General features: G+C 41.1%; 1 protein-coding gene and 1 long non-coding RNA gene across 10 annotated transcripts in view; both read left to right on the forward strand.

Annotated features, from left to right (window-relative positions):
* The window catches only part of STX8 (syntaxin 8), a 255,907-nt gene that overhangs the window by 25,494 nt on the left and 207,021 nt on the right, over positions 1-23,392 (forward strand). For all 9 annotated transcript variants that reach the window (XM_072821146.1, XM_072821148.1, XM_072821147.1 and 6 more), the window contains one exon: positions 19,777-19,901. In XM_072821146.1, coding sequence (XP_072677247.1) covers positions 19,777-19,901 — 125 coding nt within the window. The remainder of the gene's footprint in view (positions 1-19,776; positions 19,902-23,392) is intronic.
* LOC140630633 (uncharacterized) lies at positions 2,381-10,125 on the forward strand. Its single transcript, XR_012028400.1, has 2 exons — positions 2,381-6,495; positions 8,258-10,125. It is a non-coding gene; the product is annotated as an uncharacterized lncRNA (long non-coding RNA).

The raw sequence follows: 23,392 nt of genomic DNA on the forward strand, positions 1-23,392 counted from the left end.
CCCTCTTGCCTCTTGACCATCAGAATGCCTAGTCATTTATGATACTGGCCATTAGGGACCTTTCAGCTCAGTCTTTGGAGAAACCTCATTCCCTTCTCTGCCAGCCAGTTCCTCTGGCTCACAAAGCCCTCCTCAGTCCTCCACATGGTCACTTCCTGGTTCTGGGATCCTCTAGCATTTTTTTTCTACTTCTCCAATCTCTAGATTTCCTCCAGCATTTTGTTTACCTCTGTTATTCTTTATGCAAGGTGCGGTGCTTTGTCACTTGGGGGTGTGCTGGGCGGCGGCACATGTCTTTGCCTTAGGTCACGAGCTACAGAAATACATTGGCCAGAAAGCCTTCACAGAACTTAAAAATGTGATCGACACACTCTCTCTGGCAGGATTTGTCATTGAGGCCAGACGGCCACCACAATGTGTTTCTTGTGGCCAACTTGGGGGTTCATCTGCTCACCAGTATCTCAGAGCCCCAGGATAACTGGCAGCCACAGCACAAGACCAGTTTGCCTGATTGATGGGGACTCACGTGGAGCCCCTGCCCCTCCCTCCGCTTCTGATTTCCTTTGTGTGACCCTGGTCCCCTCATGCCCGCTCCCTAACCCTTAGCCTACCCCTCCCGTTCCTCCTCAAATGTGGCCTTATTAAGGAGAGGAGAGTATTGTCAGACCTCAGTTTGGATTAACATTTCCCTTAAACAGACATTAATGTGGCAATCATGCAATTGAATGTGGAGCTGTCATGTGATGGAATCTTCCTTATACCTTGCGGATTACCGATCATTATTCGAAAGCATCAAACCTTGATGTACCACCGCGGTGTAAGCAAGCAATGGTTGGCTAATTAAGGGCATTTGGAAACTTGTTAAAGAAGCCTCTGTGTAACAATGTCTCTTAGAAGATAAGCTGTGACTTATAAAGCAGGGACACAGCTTCTGATTTAAAATCCTGCAGCCCTTTATATCTGAGAGCATTGCTGAGTCTCACAATTAGTTAAATCTTTGTCTGTCAAGAGAGGAAAAAAAAATCCTTGCATAGTCCACTGCTCGGTGAGCATCTCAAAGATTATGTGATTAACTCGGCTGTAGTGGGTGGCTAATTGGCTCAGCTTTAATCCTCACACTACCAACTATATTGAAGATTATAGGAAATAGGAAGTTATTTAGATGTCGAGATGGTAGCTGTGTATCAGGAATGGCATATTAATAAGCAGACTGATTGCTAAAATCAAAATAATAAGGATGATAGTGGAATGTTCACATTTTCTTTGTGAACTTTACATTTGATTCCAGATCTCTCTCTTTGAGGCTGTTAAATAAAAGTATGATACTTCCGGCTTGCATTTCAGGTCAGTGTCACTGTATCCAGAAGCCAAGGTGGGCAAAAGAAAAATCTACATTAAATTTTACATTAAAAGCACCCCATTTTAAGTCACTGAAACTTTTATTTCCAATTAAAGCTTGAGTTATAAGAAGGATGATTTGTATCCGATTATGCCTGGATTTCCTAAAGTGTCATAGGTTTATATCATATGTTGCTTAAAGTTATTAACACATGAGCAATCTACTTTTCTAGAACTAGGAAGTAGCTAAAGAGTGCATACGTGCATAAGTAATATATTCACATGGCTGAGAAATTTAAAAAGCATTTAACAGTATTTGGTGACAAGCCTCCCTCCTGCTCTGTTCCCCACTTCTGGACACAAATATCAATCTTAAAAATCGTTGCCATATCCTTCCAAAGTTCTCTTAGGAATATACCATCAAATGTGAATATGTTTCCTTATTTCCCTCCATCTTTTACACAAATGGTACATACCATTCTACAATACTTTTCGATTACCTAAAGGAATATATATTAGAGAGCTTCCCAAACCGGCAGGTTTTGTCATTTGTTTTCATAGCCTTATAATATTTCATTATATGCATGTGGCATAATTTCTTTAACTAGCTTCCTGTTAACACATGTGTGTATTGTTTCTTGTCTGTTACACATATATTTTATATGAATACATATGTGCTTAATACATAGACTTTTTTTCTACTACAAAAAGATGGTGGTTATACAGAAGGGAGTTCACACATGGGAAAGTCTGCCTCTACATAGGTTCTTACAAGTAGGATGGCTGGATCAGAGGGCATATGACCTTGTAACTCTCATAGAACCAGTGTAGACTTGCACTAGCCATTCGTGTGAGTGCCTGTTTCCATAGTTTGCTCCAGAGACAGTGTTATTAAACTTTGGTTTCCTATTCCAGTCTAATATATGAAGATAGTTATTTCTCTTTTTTCCAATATTTTATTTATGTATTTATGTATTTATGTATTTATTTATTTATTTGAGAGAGAGAGAGAGAGAGAGAGAGAGAGAGAAACGTGAGAGAGAACAAGCACAAGCAGGGGGTTGAGAAGGTAGAGGGAGAAGCAGATGCCCCACTGAGCAGGGAGCCGGATGCAGGGCTCCATCCCAGGACCCTGAGATCATGACCTGAGCTGAAGGCAGATGCTTAACCGACTGAGCCACCCAGGTGCCCATAAAATAGTTATTTCGTAATAGAGTTTTATGCAGTTACTGTATATAATTGTAATGAACATGGGTTATTGGGAAATTCTCCTCTGTTTCTTTTTAGTACTCTCATGATTTTATTTTATAACCTTACTTAATCTACTTGGAATTTAATTTGGTGAAGAGGATGAATCCCACTTTTTTCTTAATTGGCTACCCTATTTTTTTGACTATGTTTTTCATTGAATGATCCATTTTCACAAATTTTGAGATGATGTGCTTTAATATAATACATCTGTGTAGATATGTATTTGGATCTGTTTCTGGACTTTGTGGTGTATTCTAGGGGTCTGTGACCACTCATGTGCTAGCACCTTTCCTTTCGAGGCTTTATTATAAGTTTTAATACATGATTGGGCTTGCCTCCTGTCATTACACTTCTTTTTTAAGAGTTTTGATTTTTTTTAAAAACATGAATTCTAGAATCAGCTAACCTGGTTTTTAAAAAGGGAAAAATAACTATTTTTAAAATTGGCATTCCGTTAAATCTTAAAACCTTTTATAATGTTGAACCTTCCTCTCCAGGAACATGGGATGTGTCTCGATCGGGTCAAGCTGTCTTTCAGGGCTTTTAGAACATCTTCAAGGGAGCTGTACATGTTTCTGGTTTAATGTAATTTTAGGTATTTTATGTTTTTGGTGGTTTCAAATTCACTTTTTCATGCCCTCATGCTTTTTGATTTTTGGTTATATGGAAGCTGTTCATACGCTATTAATATTATAACTACTTTCTTACTGCTCTGATGTTTGTAGAATCAACAGAAAGTTGATTTCTAGTTATATTTGTTGGTTTTCTAAAAGAAAGGAAACAGTTCCTGGAAGCTTCCCAATCCATAAACCGGCCCAAAATAGAACTAAGTTGGGCTAGCATCACATGCCAGGTTATGCCAAAAGCCGTGGAAGAACAGAGTTGCCATGACTGGCTTAGGTCTGCTCCGGAGACACAGATCCCTGAACTGAGACTGAGGATGGGCTCTTGTTCTCCGAGCAGTGGAGCCTTGAACAGAATCAAGGTTCTGATAAGGAGCGAGAAGAGACTTAGCAGAGTTGGGTGGGCAAGCTGTAGTGACCACATAAGCCCTTGCCCACAGCCCTTCCAGCAGCAGTAGTAACTTGCTACATCTTTCAAGTACCTTCTGACACCAGACATGGAAGGTTCTTAACTTCTGTGACCTCACTAAGGACCTTCATCTCCTATCACATCTGTTCCTGAAGTCCCAGGGAAGTGGTAGTTCACTGCCCTTCTAGGTGATTTTATTTAGGTTCACATGGGACTTAGACTTTAAACCTTCTATTTGCTTTTTAAGGAAGCCGCAATATTTACCGCTACCACCTGGCTCTCTGGAGAGGTTTAGGAGATACGCTTTTGAAGTTCAACATGGTTCTTATAGTGATGCATTTATGCAGTTCCATAGAGTTGGTTTCTTCTGCAGACAGATGATCTCATGCATTTTATGTTAGGTAATGTTTAACTCTCATTTGGGAGGTAGTAGCTTCTGACCTTGTCTCCACGATCTGGAGAAATGCAGTAGGTTAATTTGATGCGTGGACTGATACTTCATGTGACAAGAGGGACTATTTGGAGTAGGGACTGACCTGAAAGGTCTGGAATATATATTGTCTTAGTACATTTTTTTCTATGTTAACCACTGGTCCAATAGCAGTCATGCAGCGTGTGCAGTGACCGTGTTTCTTTGGGGAGAAAAATGGAGAATGTCATATGACAGTAGTTCTTGTGACTCCTTTTGTGGAGGAGGCAGTTTGGTTGAAGGGTTAGGCCAAAATGTTGACACTTTGGGATATTCTAGAAGTTTGTGGGAACTGACAGAATTTTTAAAAATGTGAACCTAATCTGAAAGTGGTGGATCGTGTTATAAACACACAGATTGTACAAAAGAGTAATCAATGAAAATTGGAGTGCCTTCCCACTTCCAACAGATGTGTAGTTCCTCATTTCTTCCCCAGAGGCAACCACTTATAATAGTTTTTTATGTGTCCTTCCTGGGAGATTCTACATATATACAAGGGTGCACGCCCACACACACACCCCCCTCCCATCTACCTCTTGCCTCTTTTATTTTTAACATGAATTATAGTATAACATGCCCTCTTGACTCTTTGCATTATCTTTTCAGCTCTATAGGGTAACTTGGAGATTATGAAGCAGAATGTTTAAACTAATACTTTTAAATGTCTTGGAAGTATTTCAGAGCTTGACAGAGTAAGCTATTCAAAGTTTTTTGGTGATGTATGTACTCACAAGACTGATGACCACTTGAATGGATCTCTGTAGTCATTTTAGTCCAGATTTTTTTTTTTCCTCTCCATGGAATAGGAAAGGAACTCTACCAGCAGCCCGATTTCCAAATAGATACTGAGTATAAAAAGGATTATCCATTTGGATGACTGATGAAGCAAGTGAATCTAAGACCTTGAGATGTGAATAAATATTAGTTATTGCAATTCCATGCTGTTGAACAAGTCGAGAAAGCTACCCAGTGATACCCTGTGAGATGTAATGAATATAGTCTGTCCACAGGCAGTAGCATGGTAGCTTCTCCACAGGTTTTGAAAGCTGGATGACAAAGAAATATCAAATAAAAAATTTAAGATGCTATTTGTTATAGCATTAAAAACATGAAATATGTAGGAATAAGTCAAATGAAAGGTGTATGAAACCTCCACATTCAAAACTATAATAACATTGTTTAGAGAAATTAAGGAAAAACTAAAAGATATACCATGTTCAGGGATTGGAGGACTCAGTCTTGTAAAGATGTCAGCTCTCTCAAGATTCACCTATAGGTTCAGAACAAACTCAGAGTCCCCAGCCACTTTTTTTTTTTTTTAAGATTTTATTTATTCATGAGAGACACACAGAGACAGACAGAGACATAGGTAGAGGGAGAAACAGGCTCCGTGCAGGGAACCTGATGCAGGACTCGATCCCAGGAGCCCGGGATCACACCCTGAGCCAAAGGCAGATGCTCAACCACTGAGCCACCCAAGTGCCCCCACCCAAGCCACTTTTTCAGTTTCATCATTTAAGAAGATGATTTTAAACTTTATATGGCATTTAAAAGAGCCAAGAAAAGCCAAGGTAGTTTTGAAGAACAAAAAGCATGAGGGCTCACGTTATCAGTTATCAGGACTTACCATAAAGCTGCACTGTGATGTGGACACAAGGATAGGCAAGTAAACCAGTGGAACAATACAGAGTTCATGTGCGTTGCTACTTGACTCATGACAAAGGTACACTACAGTGTAGTAGAGAAAAGATAGTCTCTTCAATAAATAATGTTAGGTCAACTAGAGAAGCATATGAGTGAAAAAGAATCAGCCTCTGCATCACTGTCTATAAAATTCAGTTCCAAAAAGATTGTAGATCTAAATGCAAAAGGTGAAATGAGAACTCATAGGAGAAAACATAAAAGAATGTCTTTATGACCTTGGGACAGGCAAGTATTTCTTATAGGATACTTAGAGCATTAAACATAAAAGAAACACATGATAAGTTGGACTTCCTTGAAATAAGAAATTCTGCTTATATCAAAGCATGAAAGACAAGCCACAGAATGAGAACCATATTTATTTTATTTATTTTTAAAGATTATATTTATTCATGAGAGATACAGAGAGAGAGGCAGAGACACAGGCAGAGGGAGAAGCAGGCTGCATGCAGGAAGCCCAATGTGGAATTTGATCCCGTGACTCCAGGATCACATGCTGGACCGAAAGCAGGCGCTATACTGCTGAGCCACCCCCAGATCCCCGAGAATTCATATTTATAGTGCGTATATCTGATACCAGATTGTTGTTGTATCCAGAATATATAAAGAACTCCTATAATTTAAGAAAATGACTGACAAGCCATTAGGAAAAAGAGGCAGAAGACTAGAATTTGGACATCACAAAGGAGGATACCCAATTGCTGGTAAGCATATGAAAACATGTGCAACTTAACTAGTCATAAGGGAAGTGTGAAGCAAAACCATGATAACAGACCATTGCACCTACCAGAATGGCAGGAATTAAAATGGCAGACGGGTCAAGTGCTGCTGGAATTCTCACACACTGCTGCTGAAACTCTCAATTCTGCAACCACTTTGGAAAACTGTATCTCCTAAAACTGAGCTGTGCAAAAGCATGAATAAGACTGCTTATATCAGTGTTATTAGTCTTCCTACCTGGAAACGACTCAGTGAATACCTACACTAGGCTGTATAAATACATGATGGCATATTTATGCAGTGATACTACCCAGAAAGTGAGAAAAAATGAACTACATGCCACACCATGGATGAATCTAACAAACATCCACATTGAGCAAAAGGAGTCTGACTTATGAGCGCGTACTATAGGATTCCATTCCTGTAAAGGCAAAGCTTCATTGCAATATTACAGATCAGGGAAGTGGGTCCCTTTGCAGGAAGCAGTGAGCCATAAGAGGGCACGAGAGATCCTGGGTGTTCTGTTAGCACTTTGTTTCTTGCTAGGGTAGTGACTAACTGTGGGTGCTCACTTCACAAATTATCTCTGAGCTGTACACTTAATGACTTTTCTGTTCACGTGTTCTAATTGAACTTAAAAATATGTATGTAAGTACCAGTACATACAGTACATACATTTTTTTTAAACTCAAGCATTTCTTCTTAATATTGGTTATTTGTTCTTACATTCATACTTTCTTTTAAATTTCCACTGGTGCCACTTTTTTTTTTTGTTTTATGATAGTCACACACAGAGAGAGAGAGAGAGGCAGAGACACAGGCAGAGGGAGAAGCAGGCTCCATGCACCGGAGCCCGACGTGGGATTCGATCCCGGGTCTCCAGGATCGCGCCCTGGGCCAAAGGCAGGCGCCAAACCGCTGCGCCACCCAGGGATCCCCGTACATACATACATTTTTATATAACATATTACACATGCAGATAAGTACATATATACCTGTGTCTATGTACACTTGTATATGTATATATACTTAAATATATAATATAATATGTAATAAGTAATTAGTAATACAATGTATGCTCATATAACACATCATTGCTCATAAAACTTATAAATGGATATAGTTATATATAACTATACTTAATGTGTGAGTATACATACATAAACACGTACATATGTATTGATGCTTTTGCATGCACAGTGTGCACGCACACACACACATACGCACACTAAGATCTGTGTCCTGAACAGACCACAAGATGGAGATGTGAGTCAGTAGAACTGGGGGAAAAACTTTACCCAGGTCTTCCTAGTGGGTAGATTTTGTGAAGTTAGGGTTTTTCTTCTGTGAAAGTGCCGGGGGAGTGCTTGGCTTGCTCTTTCTGCCCACCGTCAGAAAAGGAGCCAGGTCACCCTTCTATTCCATCCCCAACATCATCCTCCTTCCTTTCTCTGCTCACTGCAACCCTGTTTGTCATTTGAAAACTTCCCCCTGGGTGACTGTACACCCCTGCCCGGGTTATCTGCCCCTTCTTGCTTCTCTCTCCCTCTCCCTCCATCATCTTTTCTTACCTTTAGTCTTTCTCTCCCATTACTCTTTCTCCCTGCCGCCCCACCACCACCACCACCACCCCTGCCCCCGCCGGAGAAAAAAAAGTTCGACTCTGGCATTTCTTGATATTAGTGTTTGTTTCCTACTCTTAATTTTAAAAACAGAAGGATGCTTTTTTCTTTTTTTTTTTTTAAGATTTTATTTATTTATTAATGAGAGACACTGAGAGAGGCAGAGACACAGGCAGAGGAAGAAGCAGGCTCCCTGCAGGGAGCCCAATGCGGACTCCATCCAAGGACTCCAGGATCACAACCTGAGCCGAAGGCAGATGCTCAACCGCTGAGCCACCCAGGCATCTCCAGAAGGATACTTTCAACAGCACTTTCTGTCCATCTTCACTACATCAGGGGTCATCATTCTCCTAATATCTCCCCTCCCCTTGATCTTCCTCCCTGAGGAAGTGAGTCGTCCTTAATTGGATTTGAAACAAATTACAAACGCAATACAGGCTCATTATAACAAGTCAGACTGTACTGAGGCGTAGCCAAAAATTAATTCTCTCCCTTTCTTTCCCTCCAGTGCCATTATCCTAAAGTAACTAGTGTTAACTGTTTGGACACTTTCCTTGTCCACCTGTATCTGTGTTTATACAAATATTTACAAATAGACTTATACACATAAACGTTTTCCTTTCCCAACCTTTTTAATGAAAACAGTTGTCCGATACATATTACTCCATAATTTACGTTTCCATTTAAATTTGGACAGTCCTCCAAATCCATAGATCTAACAAATTCTTTTCAGTGGCAGCATTATTCCACAATGTAAATATGCAGTCATTCATCCAACCACTCCCCATCTGATGGATACTGAGTTGTTTAGGTTTTTGCTATGACGAGTAAAATGTGTCAGTCAGGACCCGTGGTGAATGTGGCTTCTATTTCTGTAGAAATTTCTCCCCAAAGTGGAGTCACTAGAACGAAGGGCATGGGTGTCCAGGTTCAACAGGCACTGCCATGTCTGTTTCTGAAAGTCCCAATGGCTCTCATTTTCCCCAGCACCATATGGGGAAACCCTTTTATTTTTTATTAATATTTTTAAATTTTTATTTGTTTATTCATGAGAGACAGAGAGAGAGGCAGAGACACAGGCAGAGAGAGAAGCAGGCTCCCCACGGGGTGCCCGATGTGGGACTCGATCCCAGGACCCCAGGATCATGCCCTGAGCCAGAGGCAGATGCTCAACCACTAAGCCACTCAGGTGTCCCTGGGGCAGCCCTTTTATAGAACTGGTTGAGTTTTGTCCATTCGATGGGCGAAAAATGGTATCTTGTTTTGAATCGCAGTCCTTTAACCACCTGATATATTTGTCACTTTTTCATGGGAAGATAAAAAGATTCCCTACCCCTTTGTGTATTAATTTTACATGTTGAAAACCACATGGGAATTGAAAAAGTAGAAAATTCTAGTCTATGAAGAAGCAGAGGGAAGAACCCAAGAGTCACCTATACACATTGTATTGTAAGTTACTTATGTTGATTAAAAAAAAACAAACCTATTGAATACTTTCCAATTTGGGCTTTTTATAAATGAAAATGTGTAAGAAACTGAAAAAAGCATTTTCTCATTTATTAAAAAGGGTTTTCTCTTTTTCCCTGCCTCTCTTGCCTACCAAGCATGTTCACATAGTATTTGAGCCTCATAATAATTTTTGTGGTGTAAGAGAGGAGAGAGGAGGGCCAGTTTGCGGATGGGGAGACTGAGCCTCAAAGAAGCCATCATGCCCAAGGTGAATAAATGGGAGAAAAAAAAAATTGAACTCAAGTCTCCTTGTCATATGCTGTAGGTTTTGTCTCTTGAGCCCTCTCTCTCTCTCAGTTTTGGTCTCCTACCATGGTTCCCTTGTAGAGACCCCCATTGGTTCATTTCTCACTGACTTCAAGTACTTTTTCCTTCTTCCTGATACTTGTACGTAACACACAGCGTTCCTTCCATATCAAGCCACATAGTGTGAACTTTGTATGTGTAATTCAGTGGTGGGAATAAAGTGTCCAGTATTAAAAACCTGGGTTTGAATTTTGACTCAATTTTTTTGTAAAAATGCAGATAATCATGACTCTACAAAATATTGTGAAGTCCAGGTGAGATAAATGTAGGTGAAGGCGTATGTTTATGCCTTTGTGAAGTGCTTTGTAAATGGTATTGAGCACATGCTGTCACGGCTCTTAGCAGAGGGCAATTCAAGAATGGCATGCCCTTTGGAGAGGCCTTTTTGTCCTGCACCAAACAATGGAGAATGACGTATGAGAGTTGATACCTAAATGCTAAATCTTGTGCTATGGGCCACACACAGTCTAGGACATAAGGACAGGAGGAGCGCTGGGTGAGGCAGGAGGAACTGAGAAACCAGGGGGAGAAATGAGACTTGACACAGCCATTGTACATTTGGTAGAATTTCCATATTTTCCTCTTACTTGTGTGCCTTCTTGAGCCCTCCTCTTTCTAGACTGATCACTTATGCACCAGTCTGCATATTTGGTGTCCAGCTGGCTGCAGAGATACCACCTCAGGGTGCCTGCAGGTTGCCGGACCCTGTCCCCAGAGGGAAAATGAAAAGCACAGTCGAAAGCATGGGTGCCCATCTCAGGAATTTGAGTTTTTAGATGGGAACTATCTAAAATAGTTGGAAATAATGACCATGCGGGTAGTTTTGGCTTTAGTGCGTCTTGGATGTATACACATTATTCACGGACACCCTCAGTCTTTTAATGCCAGATTTGGGTTTTTTGTTTTTTTTTTTAATTTTTATTTATTTATGATAGTCACAGAGAGAGAGAGAGAGGCAGAGACACAGGCAGAGGGAGAAGCAGGCTCCATGCACCGGGAGCCCGAGGTGGGATTCGATCCTGGGTCTCCAGGATCGCGCCCTGGGCCAAAGGCAGGCGCCAAACCGCTGCGCCACCCAGGGATCCCCAGATTTGGGTTTTTGTACATCAGCTGACAAACATAAATTTCTACCGCTGTTGGTCATCCTTCTGCCAGCTAAAAATTTCTGTCACACTTACATCTTTGTCCTAGAACAACGTTAACTTACCCAACTAAGTGAATATTTTACTGCATTTTATCTTTATGAGTGAGGACAGAAGCAAATAAAGGGGGGGGGGACAGTAGAGTCGAGACAGAAATGGAGATCATCCATCATGTTGAATGCTTAAATGCAAATTGTTCACCTCAGTTGGGCACCTGTCAGATACGTCTGTTGTTCAAGTGTGCTTGATCGTAAAAAAAATTTTTTTGAAAGGTTTTATTTATTTATTCCTGAGAGACACAGAGAGAGGGGCAGAGACACAGGCAGAGGGAGAAGCAGACACCCTGTAGGGAGCCCGATGGGGGACTCGATCCCAGAACCCCGGGATCACAACCTGAGCCAAAGGCAGATGGTCAACCACTGAGACAGAGATGTAGGGCCATTGTGAATGGCCATTATGAAAATCCCTCCATTATATATAAGCATATTGTTGACTTTCATTCATTCTGTTTCCAAACATGTTTTTGGGAGTGCTTTCTGTACTCACAGAAGGAGCTGCTTATAAGTAAAAGTCAGTCATGGCATCACTGAGCATTGATCAGCACAGGTTGAATTGTAACCACCAACCAGCAGATGGCTCTCAGTCACCGTAAATTTGTCAGAGCAGCTAATTCATCTCTCTTGGAATTCTTCTGTTTTATGGACCACCCTGACTTACCCCTTTCTACTCTTCAGGAACCCTGACAATCAAACACTTACAGTAGAGGAACTGTTCCTTTTAGTTTTATTTTCTTGATTTTGGGCTGCCTGAGTGACTCTTAGGCAAAGCCTGCTGGAATTTCTGAACTTCAGTTTGGAGGTCAAAACTTGCAATGACCTTTGCCACCCTGCATCTCTGTTCCGCTGTGAACCATTTTGCCAGGTTTGTAACGTAACATTAAAACTTATTAGCGGTCAGTGTGGTCAGCAATGAGGAAGGAAAAAATGGGATTGGTTTGAAACTAGAAAAATATTTAGACTGCAGTAGATTTTACAGATGCTATGGCAAGCATCTCCTTGGACGATGTGTAAGAAGATACTTTCCTTGTTTGTGTTCTTACCTATTCTGGCCTCATACTCAGTAAAGATCATGTTTTTAACTTCACAAAAAAACAATAGTTGAGTATTTGCAAAAGGCATGGTGTTAGGCTTTTATTGTCTCCAGAGTATCAGGTCCACAAGGTTGGTTATTTGTCTTATTCCCTTCCAAGCCCCAAGGTTAGAGTTGGGCACATAGAGGGTGCTCAGTGAATACTTGTAGGAAGGATGAGTGGAAGGCAGGATGGGATACAGGAAGGAACAGGACAGAGTCCTGGACCTAGAGAGGCTAGCCATCTAGCAGCTTTGGCTAAAGTAGTCATAGACAGCCACCCATCTGGCAGGAGCAATTTTACTTTGTGGTCGTTCTTAGGAACAATGTTGAAGTTTGGGAAAATTCTAGAAGAAAATAAAAAATGTCTTTTCCCCTAGGTTGTGTCACTTCCCCGAGTCTCCCACATTTGAAAATTTTTATCCCCTGTATCCAGTCTACTCAAAAACTCGGGGAGTTTCCCTGTGATTCACTGTGGGGATTGTCTCCTGCTGTCCCCTCTTGTCATTTCCCTCCTTCCAGACCCCCATCACCTTCCGCCTGAATTACACCAGCCTCCTGGCCCACCTCCCCAACTGTGGCCTCTCCTCAGCATAATCCTGGCTGCATATTGGTGCCAGATTTTGCCTCTCAAGAATTTATGTCAAAGAATCTATTTCTGATTGAAATTTGAGCCCCTGTGCATCTTTATATCCACAGAAAGCAACTGCCAAAAAAAGTTTGGAGAAAGGAATTACCCTTTTCATATCGTGGTAGCATTTTCTCATCTTTTTAGGCAAGTCTAATTGCAAAGCTTCACAGACTCAATTCACTTCACTGGCACCCTGGAAGCATCTTCTCCAGTCCTGTCTGCAACCCACCACATGGTCCATGAATACACAAACACTAATACTTCTTTTAGACAAAACGCAAACATTTTATATAGTCACTTTGACATCTTTTTGAGATGCTAAAAACACCTAAGAAAGCTACCTCTTGGGATTCACTGCTTTTTCAATTCTGGGTTTGGTTGATAAGAAGGCCTGTCCCTGTGAACTTCCAACAAACTTCAACCACATTTATCAGCAGAAAAACATGAGTTGCCTGTGCCACCTGCCCCCCGTAGTAGCATAATGTAATGTACATCATTTTCTTTGGGGGATGAAAATGAAATATCTGTATACCTTTCGAAGCAACTGTGAACCTTTTTAGTAAAATCTTTATAAGACAGATAATCCAGGGGCACCTGGGTGGTTCAGCGGTTGAGAATCTGCCTTTGGCTCAGGTCATGATCCCAGGGTTCTGGGATCGAGTTCCACATCAGGCTCTCCACAGGGAGCCCGCTTCTCCCTCTGCCTGTGTGTCTGCCTCTCTTTTTCTGGGTCTCTCATGAATAAATAAATAAAATCTTTAAGAAAAAAAAAGAGATATCCAACCAATTTATAAATGTGGCATTCATTTCAGAAGTTCCGTTTGTTACATAAGTTCCATCCTGAAAGAATATGGACAAAAATTAACTGATATATTTTTTTAAAAAACCATCTCAAGTCTATTGTAGCCTCTGGAGCATAGTGTTTAGCATTTTGCTAACGTAACTTCCTTCTTCCTTTTTAGAGGAGAAGCATTCCCTTGGTGTCATTCCAAAAGCAGGATTGAGCTCTAAGGTTTTAGTGAAAGAATTCTCTTTCAGGTGATACCCTCTCCATCTGTTTGAACAATATCAGTCTTTGCTGCTAGAGTCTCAGAGGCATATAACAATTGATTAAGTTTTGTTTGCCCCCCCCCCCTTTTTTTTTTTTTTTTTTTTTTGCTACTCGGGATATAAACATGACTGTCATGTGGCCTCTTTCCTCACAGAGCTCATAATTTAGGAAGGGAGACGGATAAGTAAATAACTCACTACAGTCCTGCCTGATAAATGCCACGTTAGAGGTTTCGAACAAAGTGCCAGGGGAGCACCAGCGAGTGATTGATTCAGGGGAGGGGGGGTGGAGATGGGGATCAGGAAGGACCAAACAGGAGAAGTGACATTTGAGTTGAGCCTTAGGGGATGAATAGAATTTTGCCAGATGGACAAAAGGGTGGGGGTGGGGACCCTCCAGACTCATACAAAAACATGAGAGTGTGGAAGTTTGTGCCTTTGTCTGAGAAGCCCTGAGCGGTTTGTAGGACTGAAGGAAGAGTAGGGTCTGGAAGGGGGTGTTGGGAGATCCCTCGGGCCATGTCTTCAAGCTTAAACGTCTCATCTGTGGCATCCAGGCTGCCGCAGAAGTTTTAAAACAGGGAAATGTCACAGTGAGAGCTCTGTTCCAGAAAGAGCTCTGGCAACAGGGCTCACGATGATTTGGATGCGGGCGACTGTAAGCGAGGGGACCAGCCACAAGGCTGTGGCATAGGAATGGCTGAGATGTGGGAGACAGGCAGAAGTCAAAATCTGCAGTGGAATTCCCAGCTGGAAGGTCCCAAACAAGAAGACATGCATGCAAAGGGAGCCCGCAGGAAAATATCACAGGTGGAGGTGAATCTGAACGTCTTGAGCACAGTGCTTTTCAATCAGGATGAGGGGTGAGAGGACCTGCCTCCCCTGGATTTCGTTATGTGGGGTTTCAGATTCTGATCTTGCCCTGCTAGGAAGGGGAGCATGCCCTTCTCCAACCCCCCAGCTAAGAACCCACCACCTTGATGACCCAAGAGAACGTGTCCTGGTCCATGTGGACTGGGACAGACATGCATGAGCACCTGCTAGCTCCTGTTCTTCCAACCCTGCAGCCATGGCAACAGAGAGCATTGCCCAGAGAGTGATCACACTGTGAGAAGGGCAAATCTGAAGAGAATTGCTGGGGAACACGCATATTTAAGGGACACGTGGAAGAAGAGGGCCCTTCAAATCACAGAGAAGTGGCTGCCTGTGGGAGAGAGCAGCATGGAGGAAGCCACGGGAGGAGCGGCTAGGTCACGGAGAAGGGCCATGGGCAGTGGTGACAATCGAGACCTACAAAGGGATGGAGGGGCAGCAGGGGACATTTGGGCAGTCAGGAGGTTACAAGTGAGAAGGAAGAGTTTTGTAGAGCGGAGGTTGGGCCAGTAGGCAGAGTTCATTCCTTAGGGTGACTTAGCTGTTAATGGGAGGGCATCTGGGATGGGGAGCAGCTAGTGTGAAGCTAAAATGACAAGGTTCTGCAGGAGTGAGGGCGAAGGGGAGGAGGGGATGCAGGTGTGTCACGGCTGCCTGCCCAGGAATCAATGCTGCTAGGCCTCACTTTCCAAATTGCACCCTCTTTACCCTTGTCCCGAGCACGTGTGTGGCTCACGCCTCCCGCCCCCAGAGACATCATCTGGATATCTGTCCTTTCTGGGAATGCCCTCCATCCCTGCCTCCCCGTAGCACTGACCCTTACCCACTCTGCAAGGCTATGTCTAGTCTCCCTGTTGTCATGAAACCTCCCCTGTGATGGTAGAGAGCGCCTTGGGTGAAGAGTGCAAAGAGGTAGGTCGTGCCTCTAGCTCTGCCACTAAGTGTGTGACCTCCAAGAAAGTCACCATGATGTCTCTAAATTGGTTTTCTTGTTAGTCATATCTGCTGTGGCTGACACACAGGCCTGTGTATGTCACAAATAAGATTGTGGCCGTAAAATGCCTCTGGAATCACACAGAACACAGCCTGAGTGTGCTGACACCATTTCCTGACTCCTGGAGCCTACAGAAGAAGGTGCTGTGGGTCAAGAAACAAACCCAAGCGAGAAGAAAACTTTTTGACTCCTTAGACTTAAGATTTTATTTATTTATTTATCTATTTATTTATTTATTTGATTTCATTTATTTATTCATGAGAGAGAGAGGCAGAGACACAGGCAGAGGGAGAAGCAGGCTCCATGCAGGGAGCCTGACGTGGGACTTGATTCCGGGTCTCCAGGATCACGCCCTGGGCTGAAGGCAGCACTAAACCGCTGAGCCACCTGGGCTCTCCCAGACTTAAGATTTTAAACACAGGACTGGCCTCTTTACTTGAGTGTGCAAACATGCCAAACAGAAGCACAATTTCATGCTTCAGTGAATGATTTCATTCATTTAGGTATGGTTTTTGCCAAATAAGTTAATACCCTCAACTTTTTTTTTTTTCTTCAGTGCCCATTATGCCAGGCACTGAGGTTATCGTGACAGACAAGATAGTCCCTACCCTGGGGAGCTTCTAGTCTAGGGTGGAGGCAAAAAATAAACAAGTGCATCCTATCCAATAGCTAGTTGTTGAAATGCTACAGAGAAAAATGCAAAATAAGGAGGCGGGCTGAGCATTACGAGTAAGGGTACTACTTTATTTTACTTTATTTTTGTAAAGATGTTATTTATTTACACAGAGAGAAAGAGAGAGACACAGGCAGAGAGAAAGGCAGAGACACAGGCAGAGGGAGAAGCAGGCTCCCTGTGGAGAGCCTGATGCAGGACTGGATCCTGGAACTTTGGCCCTAAGCTGAAGGCAAATACTTAACCACTGAGCCACCCAGGCTCCCTTAGTTTCTCTTTTCAATTTGATCATAACTCCTTGAAAGCAAGAATCATGTCTTAAAGTCTTTCATATTTTCCTTCTTACCTGAGAGAGTGCTCAGGCATCATTCCAAATATTAAGTTGAACATAAAATCTAATGAAGAGAAAATCAAGTCTTCCGCATACAGCGATGCTTGTGATCTTACCTGCCCTTGTTGATAAAGATATATCCCTTGCTGAGTATCCCACTAGAGTTGGGGCATCAACAAAGTATGAACACCAAAAGGAAAGACAGAGTTTAGCCCTGAACTTCTAAACTTTGAAACTTTCCAAACTCCCAATACTTTGGAACCAGATAGCCAAGGGAAGAGGCATTAGAGAAGAATTTTTACTTTGGCCTACTTTGGCCAACCACACTGTGGTTTATGAGTATTTTTTTTTTTAAGATTTTATTTATTTATTTGAGAGAGTGTGTGCGAGCAGGTGGCAGGGGCAGAGGGGGAGGGAGAAGCAGTCTCCCCGTGGAGCAGGGAGGCTGATGTGGGGCCCGATCCCAGGACCCTGAGACCCTCAGGTCATACCTGAGCTAAAGGCAGACGTTTAGCCAACTGAGCCACCCAGGTGTCCCCCATACTGTTGCTTTTCTATCAATCTTTGTGAAAAGCAAGACCAAAACAGTCCTTTCAGTGCTTAGAGCCTTCGGAGGTCTGTCTGCAGCCCTGGGAAATGTTTCCTGTATTGTATGTCTGCCATCTTATGAGTGTTTGATGTTAATATTAGATTGTGCCCGTGTTGTACTATATTCTCTAATACGCATTAAATATATATGTGTATATATAATTAAAGGCTGTAGTTCTACTTTGTTGTTTTTGAGGTTGTGCAGTTTTATCACATCTGTTTTGTTTTCTCCTTTAGTAATTTGTAAAGACGTGCTCTCGGTGTGGCAAGAGCCACCAGTGGAACATTCCCTCTTTAACTTTGGAGGAGCAACGTCTACTGTCAGCACAGGTGCAGGTGTACTAATTTGAATGGGAGGGTGCTCTTGGCCGGTGATAGATGCACTGTGAGGTTACCTTATGTCTCTCTGACCCATTGTACTGGTCTTTAGCACTTGCTTTTTTCAGGGGTCCATATGCAGCTTCCCAGAGGAGTCCTGTTTTGAGCCAGAGCTGGTGCTTGCAAGGTGCTGTAAGAGTCAGGGAGTGTGCTTTTTCTAAACTCGCTTCTCCTTTCTCTTCTCTGTTGCATTCATCCCCACATCTTGAGTTAGGTGAGACTGAATGATTATTTCTAGGGAATAAATCCAGGATCTTGACATCATAGATACTTGGGGCTGACCAAGCAGAGTAAGGTTTTAAAGAAATATGTCTGCCTACTTGATGAGGTGGAACCACATGGTGCTTCTGTTTGGCATGTTCGTGTGCTCGAGCAGAGGCCAGCCCTGTGTTTAAAATCTTAGGTCTAAGTAGTCAAAAGTTTTCTTCTCACCTGGGTTTGTTTCTCAATCCACAGCATCTTCTTCTGTAGGTTCCAGAGTGCTTGACTAAAAATGAAGTTGATACAGCCTTTTGGGGTATACTCTTATATTAAAACATTGTACTTTACTGTGCCCTGTGTATGCAGAGCATTAAGCGATAGAACAATACTAGTGAATATTTGTTGAGTGACTCTTCTCTTCCAAGAACTGCACTGAACGCTTTCTACATGTTTCACACCTGGTCTCCCTCCCACCTACCACCATCGGAACGGAAGCAGCACCCATCACAAAAATTTGTACCCTGTAGGGGCAGAGATTCTGTTCTGTTTTTCCTGTATTCTATTTTTTTCTCATTCCCATGAATGAGAACAATACCTACTATATACTAAGTACTGAATAAATGTTCTTTGGGTAAATAGATTTATTTTATTTACTCTCCAGCAACCCTCTGAGGTAGAAATTGCTGTCTGGATTTGGTAGGTGGTGGGGCCAGGATTTGAACCTGTGTTAACAGCTGCTTGTTCTGTGTTGGGGAGCAGCATATAATCCAGTCAAGGGTGACTTTTGGTTCCTGCCATCTATCTATTAGACGAGAAGCTTACCTACGTAAAAGGTTCAACAATGGAGTAGCAGTTATTTCCAGGTAATTTGAGAAATCTGCAAAGTACTAGAAGAGTCACAAGTGATGGAGAAATGAATGAATGCATACCCATCGTCTGGAGCTGTGCTTGCACATAGCATGTGCTCACTACATGTTAACCACTGTTGTGTCTGCCACTATGGTTATGTCACCAATCACTTTTTATGAATCCAACCAGGCTCCCAAATGACTGACCGTACATTGTGGGTTGAAATGTGGGTTTCATGAACACGATGGTCCTTGGGGCTTGGACAGAATGTGGGCAGGTGGAGACAGGGAAGGAGATACTGGAGATGAAAATCCTATAAACCAAGGCTGAAAACATGTGTTCCATGTTCCTGGGACAGCAAGGACACCAATGTGTCTGGTGCAGAAGGGGTGTGTGGGATACTAGGGCGAGTAAAAATTAAGACAAATAATTCAGAATCTGTTTATTATGTTGCGAGCACTACATTGCCTTTGTAAGATTGAATTTGAAACCCTGTGTGTGTTTTTGTCTGTGAACAACCTAACACCCTTTAGTAAAAAATTCTGTGGTCATTTTTAAGTGCCATAACCTGTGGTTGCAACATTGTATCTTAAGAAATAATATTTGTGCCTTTGGTGTCACGTAGCCTGTGAGATGGGGCTTTGTTGCAATAAAAAGACCACTTCCATTTGGCCTTGTGTTTTTGAAATTTAAGATCCTCATTCATGATTATTGACTCAGATGTATCTTGGAAGATTAGTAAAGGTATTATGTGCTGCTATAGCCTCTTTAACAGGCTGTAATTCTCTGGGGAGACCAGGCCTGTGCCTTATTCATCCTCATACCTCGTCCAGCATGAACACAGTTGCTGGCATAAACTAAGGATGCAATAAATCGTGGTTGAATTGAATTTTCAAAGTATGTGAGGCTGGCCATCTCTGCACTTGTGGGAATAATTTGCAGCAGAGCTATATTTTTTGAGTTATGTAACGCATTGAATCTTATTCCTAGGTCCAGCCTGATGACTGGAGGGGCTAAGCGAGGAGTTGCCAACCCTTGGCTCTTTGAGGAGCCAGAGGAGACCAGAGGTTTGGGTTTTGATGAAATCCGGCAACAGCAGCAGAAGATTATCCAAGGTACTGAATACCCCAGGAGCATGGGCCCAGAAACCTTGTCAGAATTTTACTGCAGCCTTTGAATGTTCCTCACACCCATTGAAGATCACCAGGAAAGCTGTTGGTCCTTTAAAGCTCTTGACGATTTTGTGCCTTAGGGTGTCTGAGGCATAGACGGATGGGGTCATCCATCCAGGTAGCCCATGGAAGTAGTGATTCTCCACTGGGAGGGAGAGCGCGTGCACAGTTCTGAGTCTGAGAAACCCAGGTGAATCCGAGGCATGTGCCTCCCTCGCTTTACTCCTTGATGGGACTCGTGCTCCAAAAGAACACAACACTCCTCCTTTTTCTTTTTCTTTTTCTTTTTCTTTTTCTTTTTCTTTTTCTTTTTCTTTTTCTTTTTCTTTTTCTTTTTTCTTTTTCTTTTTCTTTTTCTTCTTTTTCTTTTTCCTCTTTCTTTCTTTCTTTCTTTCTTTCTTTCTTTCTTTCTTTCTTTCTTTCTTTCTTTCTTCTTCTTTCTTTTCAAGATTTTATTTATTAACTTGAGAGAGAGAGAGAGTGAGCATAAGCAGGGGGAGCAGGAGAGGGAGAAGCAGATTCCCCACTGAGCAGAGAGCCCAATGTGGGACTCAATCCCAGGACCCTGGGATCATGACCTGAGCTGAAAGTAAACACTTCACCTACTGAGGCACCCAGCACCCCCCCCCCCCGCCCCCTTCCCCCCCCCCCCCCCGCAATCTTTTTCTTATACAAAATAAGCCCATTTGGCCTTTATCTTCAAGTTCATCTTGTCCAGTGGCTTTTAAGCGTAATTGTTTGTTTTGTGTTTTTCTGGGTTTTGTTTGTTTGTTTGTTTTTTAATTTTGGAAGTAATGCAGGATTGTTCTGGGAAGTTCAAACAATACAGGGAGGTATAACATGGAAAAACATCTCCTTATTGGTTCTTCAATCTCAAACTATAACCAGTTCAACATTTACTTCCTCAGGCTTTTTTTCTTTTTTTCTATACGCATACACACATATATTTAGTAGAAGCACACACATATTTTTACATAAATGAGATCATGATACAGGTAGTGCCACAGCTTTTACTTTTTTTCTTGAATGTATGTCACAGACATTTTTCATGTTCCTGTTTTTGTGCATGATTTTTGTGTATTACAGATATGTTTTAAAACAGTTTTACTGAGATATACTTGACATGTCATAAATAGTATGTATTTAAAGTATATAATTCAATAAGTTTTGACTTATGTATGACATTGTGCATGTCTGGTACATTTTTTATCAGATTTATCCCTAAATATTTCATGCTTTTTGTTCTGTTATTAATGGTATTTTAAAATTTCTATGATTGTTGCCAGTGTAGAAAAGTAGAACTAATTTATGTGTATTGATCTTGGATCATGCAACCTTGCTAAACTCACTAATTTGTTAAAAGCTTTTTCATAAAGTCTGTAGGACTTTATTTTTTTCTTTTTTTGGAGCAGTTTTAGATACAGAACAAAATTTAGTTGAAGGTTCTTTTGCATGTGAATGTCCAGTTGTTACAGCACCATTTGTTGAAAAGATGGTCTTTGTTCCATTTTATTACCTTTGACGCTTTGTCAGAGACCATTACTATGTTTATGTGGGTCCATTTCTGGGCACTCTGTTCTGTTCCTTTTGTTCCTTTGCTTGTACCACAGTGTCTTAATTACTACAGCTTCAGAGTAAATCTTGAAGTCAATTTTTCTACTTTTGTTCCTTCTCCTTCAATACTGTGTAAGCTATTTTGAGTCTTTTGCCTTTCCAATAACATTTTAGAATCAGTTTGTTTATAGCCACAAAATAACCTGCTGGGATCTTGATGGAAATTGCATTAGATCTATAAAGTGGGGAGAAAACTGGTGTCTTGACAGTATTGAGTCTTTCTACATACATGGAATATCTTTCTTTTAGTTCTTTTTTGATTCCATTCATGAGTTTTGTGGGTTTTCTCATATAGATCTTGTACATATTTTGATAGACCTAAATACTTCATTTTGAGGGATGCTAACATAAATGGTATTGTGTTTTTAGTTTCAAATTCCACCTATGATTGCTGGTTTATTGTAAAGTGAATGACTTTTATATATTAATCTTGTATCCTGCAACCTTGCTATAATCACTTACTAGTTTTGGGAGATTTTTGTTAGTTCTTTTTGATCTTCTACATTACATGATCATATCACCTGCAAACAAAGTTTTGTTTCTTTCTTCCCAATCCATATATATATATATATATATATATATATATATATATATATATATATTTTTTTTTTTTTTGGTCTTGTCTTATCAAATCTGATTGCATTAGCCAAAACGTCCAGTACAGTGTTGAAAAGGGGTGTTGAGAAAGGACATCCTTGCCTTGTACCTGATCTTAGTGGGAAAGCTCCAAGTTTCACACCGTCAAGTGTGATGTTGGTTCTGGGGATTTTGTAGGTATTCTTTATCAAGTTGAGGGAATTCTCCTCTATTTTTAATTTACTGAGAGTTTTTATCATCCATGAATACTGGATTTTGTCAAGTACTTTTTCTGCACCTAGTGATATGATCATGTAATTTTTCTTTTTTAGCCTGTGGATATGATGGATTAATTAATTGATTTTTGAATGTTGAACCTGGCATGCATACCTAGGATAAATCTCACTGACTATGGTGTATTATACATTGTTGGATTTGATTTGCTGATACTTTTTTTTTTTTTTTTTTTTGAGGATTTTTCTATCTATGTACTTGAGTGATACTGGTCTGTTTTTTTTCTTTTTATGTAGTATCTTTGTCTAGCTTTGGTATTAGGACAGCAGTAGCCTCAAAAAACGAGTTAGGAGGTATCCTCTTTGCTTCTGTCCTCTGAAAGAGATTGTAGAGAATTGGTATAATTTCTTCCTTTGATGTTTGGTAGAATTCACTGGTGAACCCATTTCAGCCTGATGTTTTCTGTTTTGGGAGGTTTTTGTTAAGTCAATTTCTTTAATAGATATAAACCTACTCAGACTGCTTATTTCTTGTGTGAATGTTGGCAGCTTGTGTCTTTCAAGGAGTTGAGCCATTATTGTCTAGGTTGTCAAATTGGGCATAAAGTTGTTCATAATATTACTTTATTATCATTTCAATGTCCATTAGATCTGTAGTGATATACACTTTTTAAATTTCTGAGTAGTCATTTGTGTTCTCTCTCTCTTTTTTAGTTAGCTTGGTTAGAGGTTTATTAATTTTTTGGTTTCATTGATTTTACTCTGCTGATTACCTATTTAAATTTCTTTGATTTCTCTTATTATTTCTTTTGTTTACTTTGGATTGGATTTGCTCTTTTTTGAGTTTTCTGAGGTGTGGAAAAAGCTGTGGATCTTAGATCTCTCTTCTTATCTAACATAGACATTCAGAGCTATAAATTTCACACTATGCACTGCTTTTGCCATATGCCATAAATTTAGTTTTGTTTTCATTTTCATTTACACAGAATATTCTTAAAGGTCCCTTGGAAT

Source organism: Canis lupus, chromosome 3, assembly GCF_048164855.1.
Source record: "Canis lupus baileyi chromosome 3, mCanLup2.hap1, whole genome shotgun sequence".
Lineage (NCBI taxonomy): Eukaryota > Metazoa > Chordata > Mammalia > Carnivora > Canidae > Canis > Canis lupus.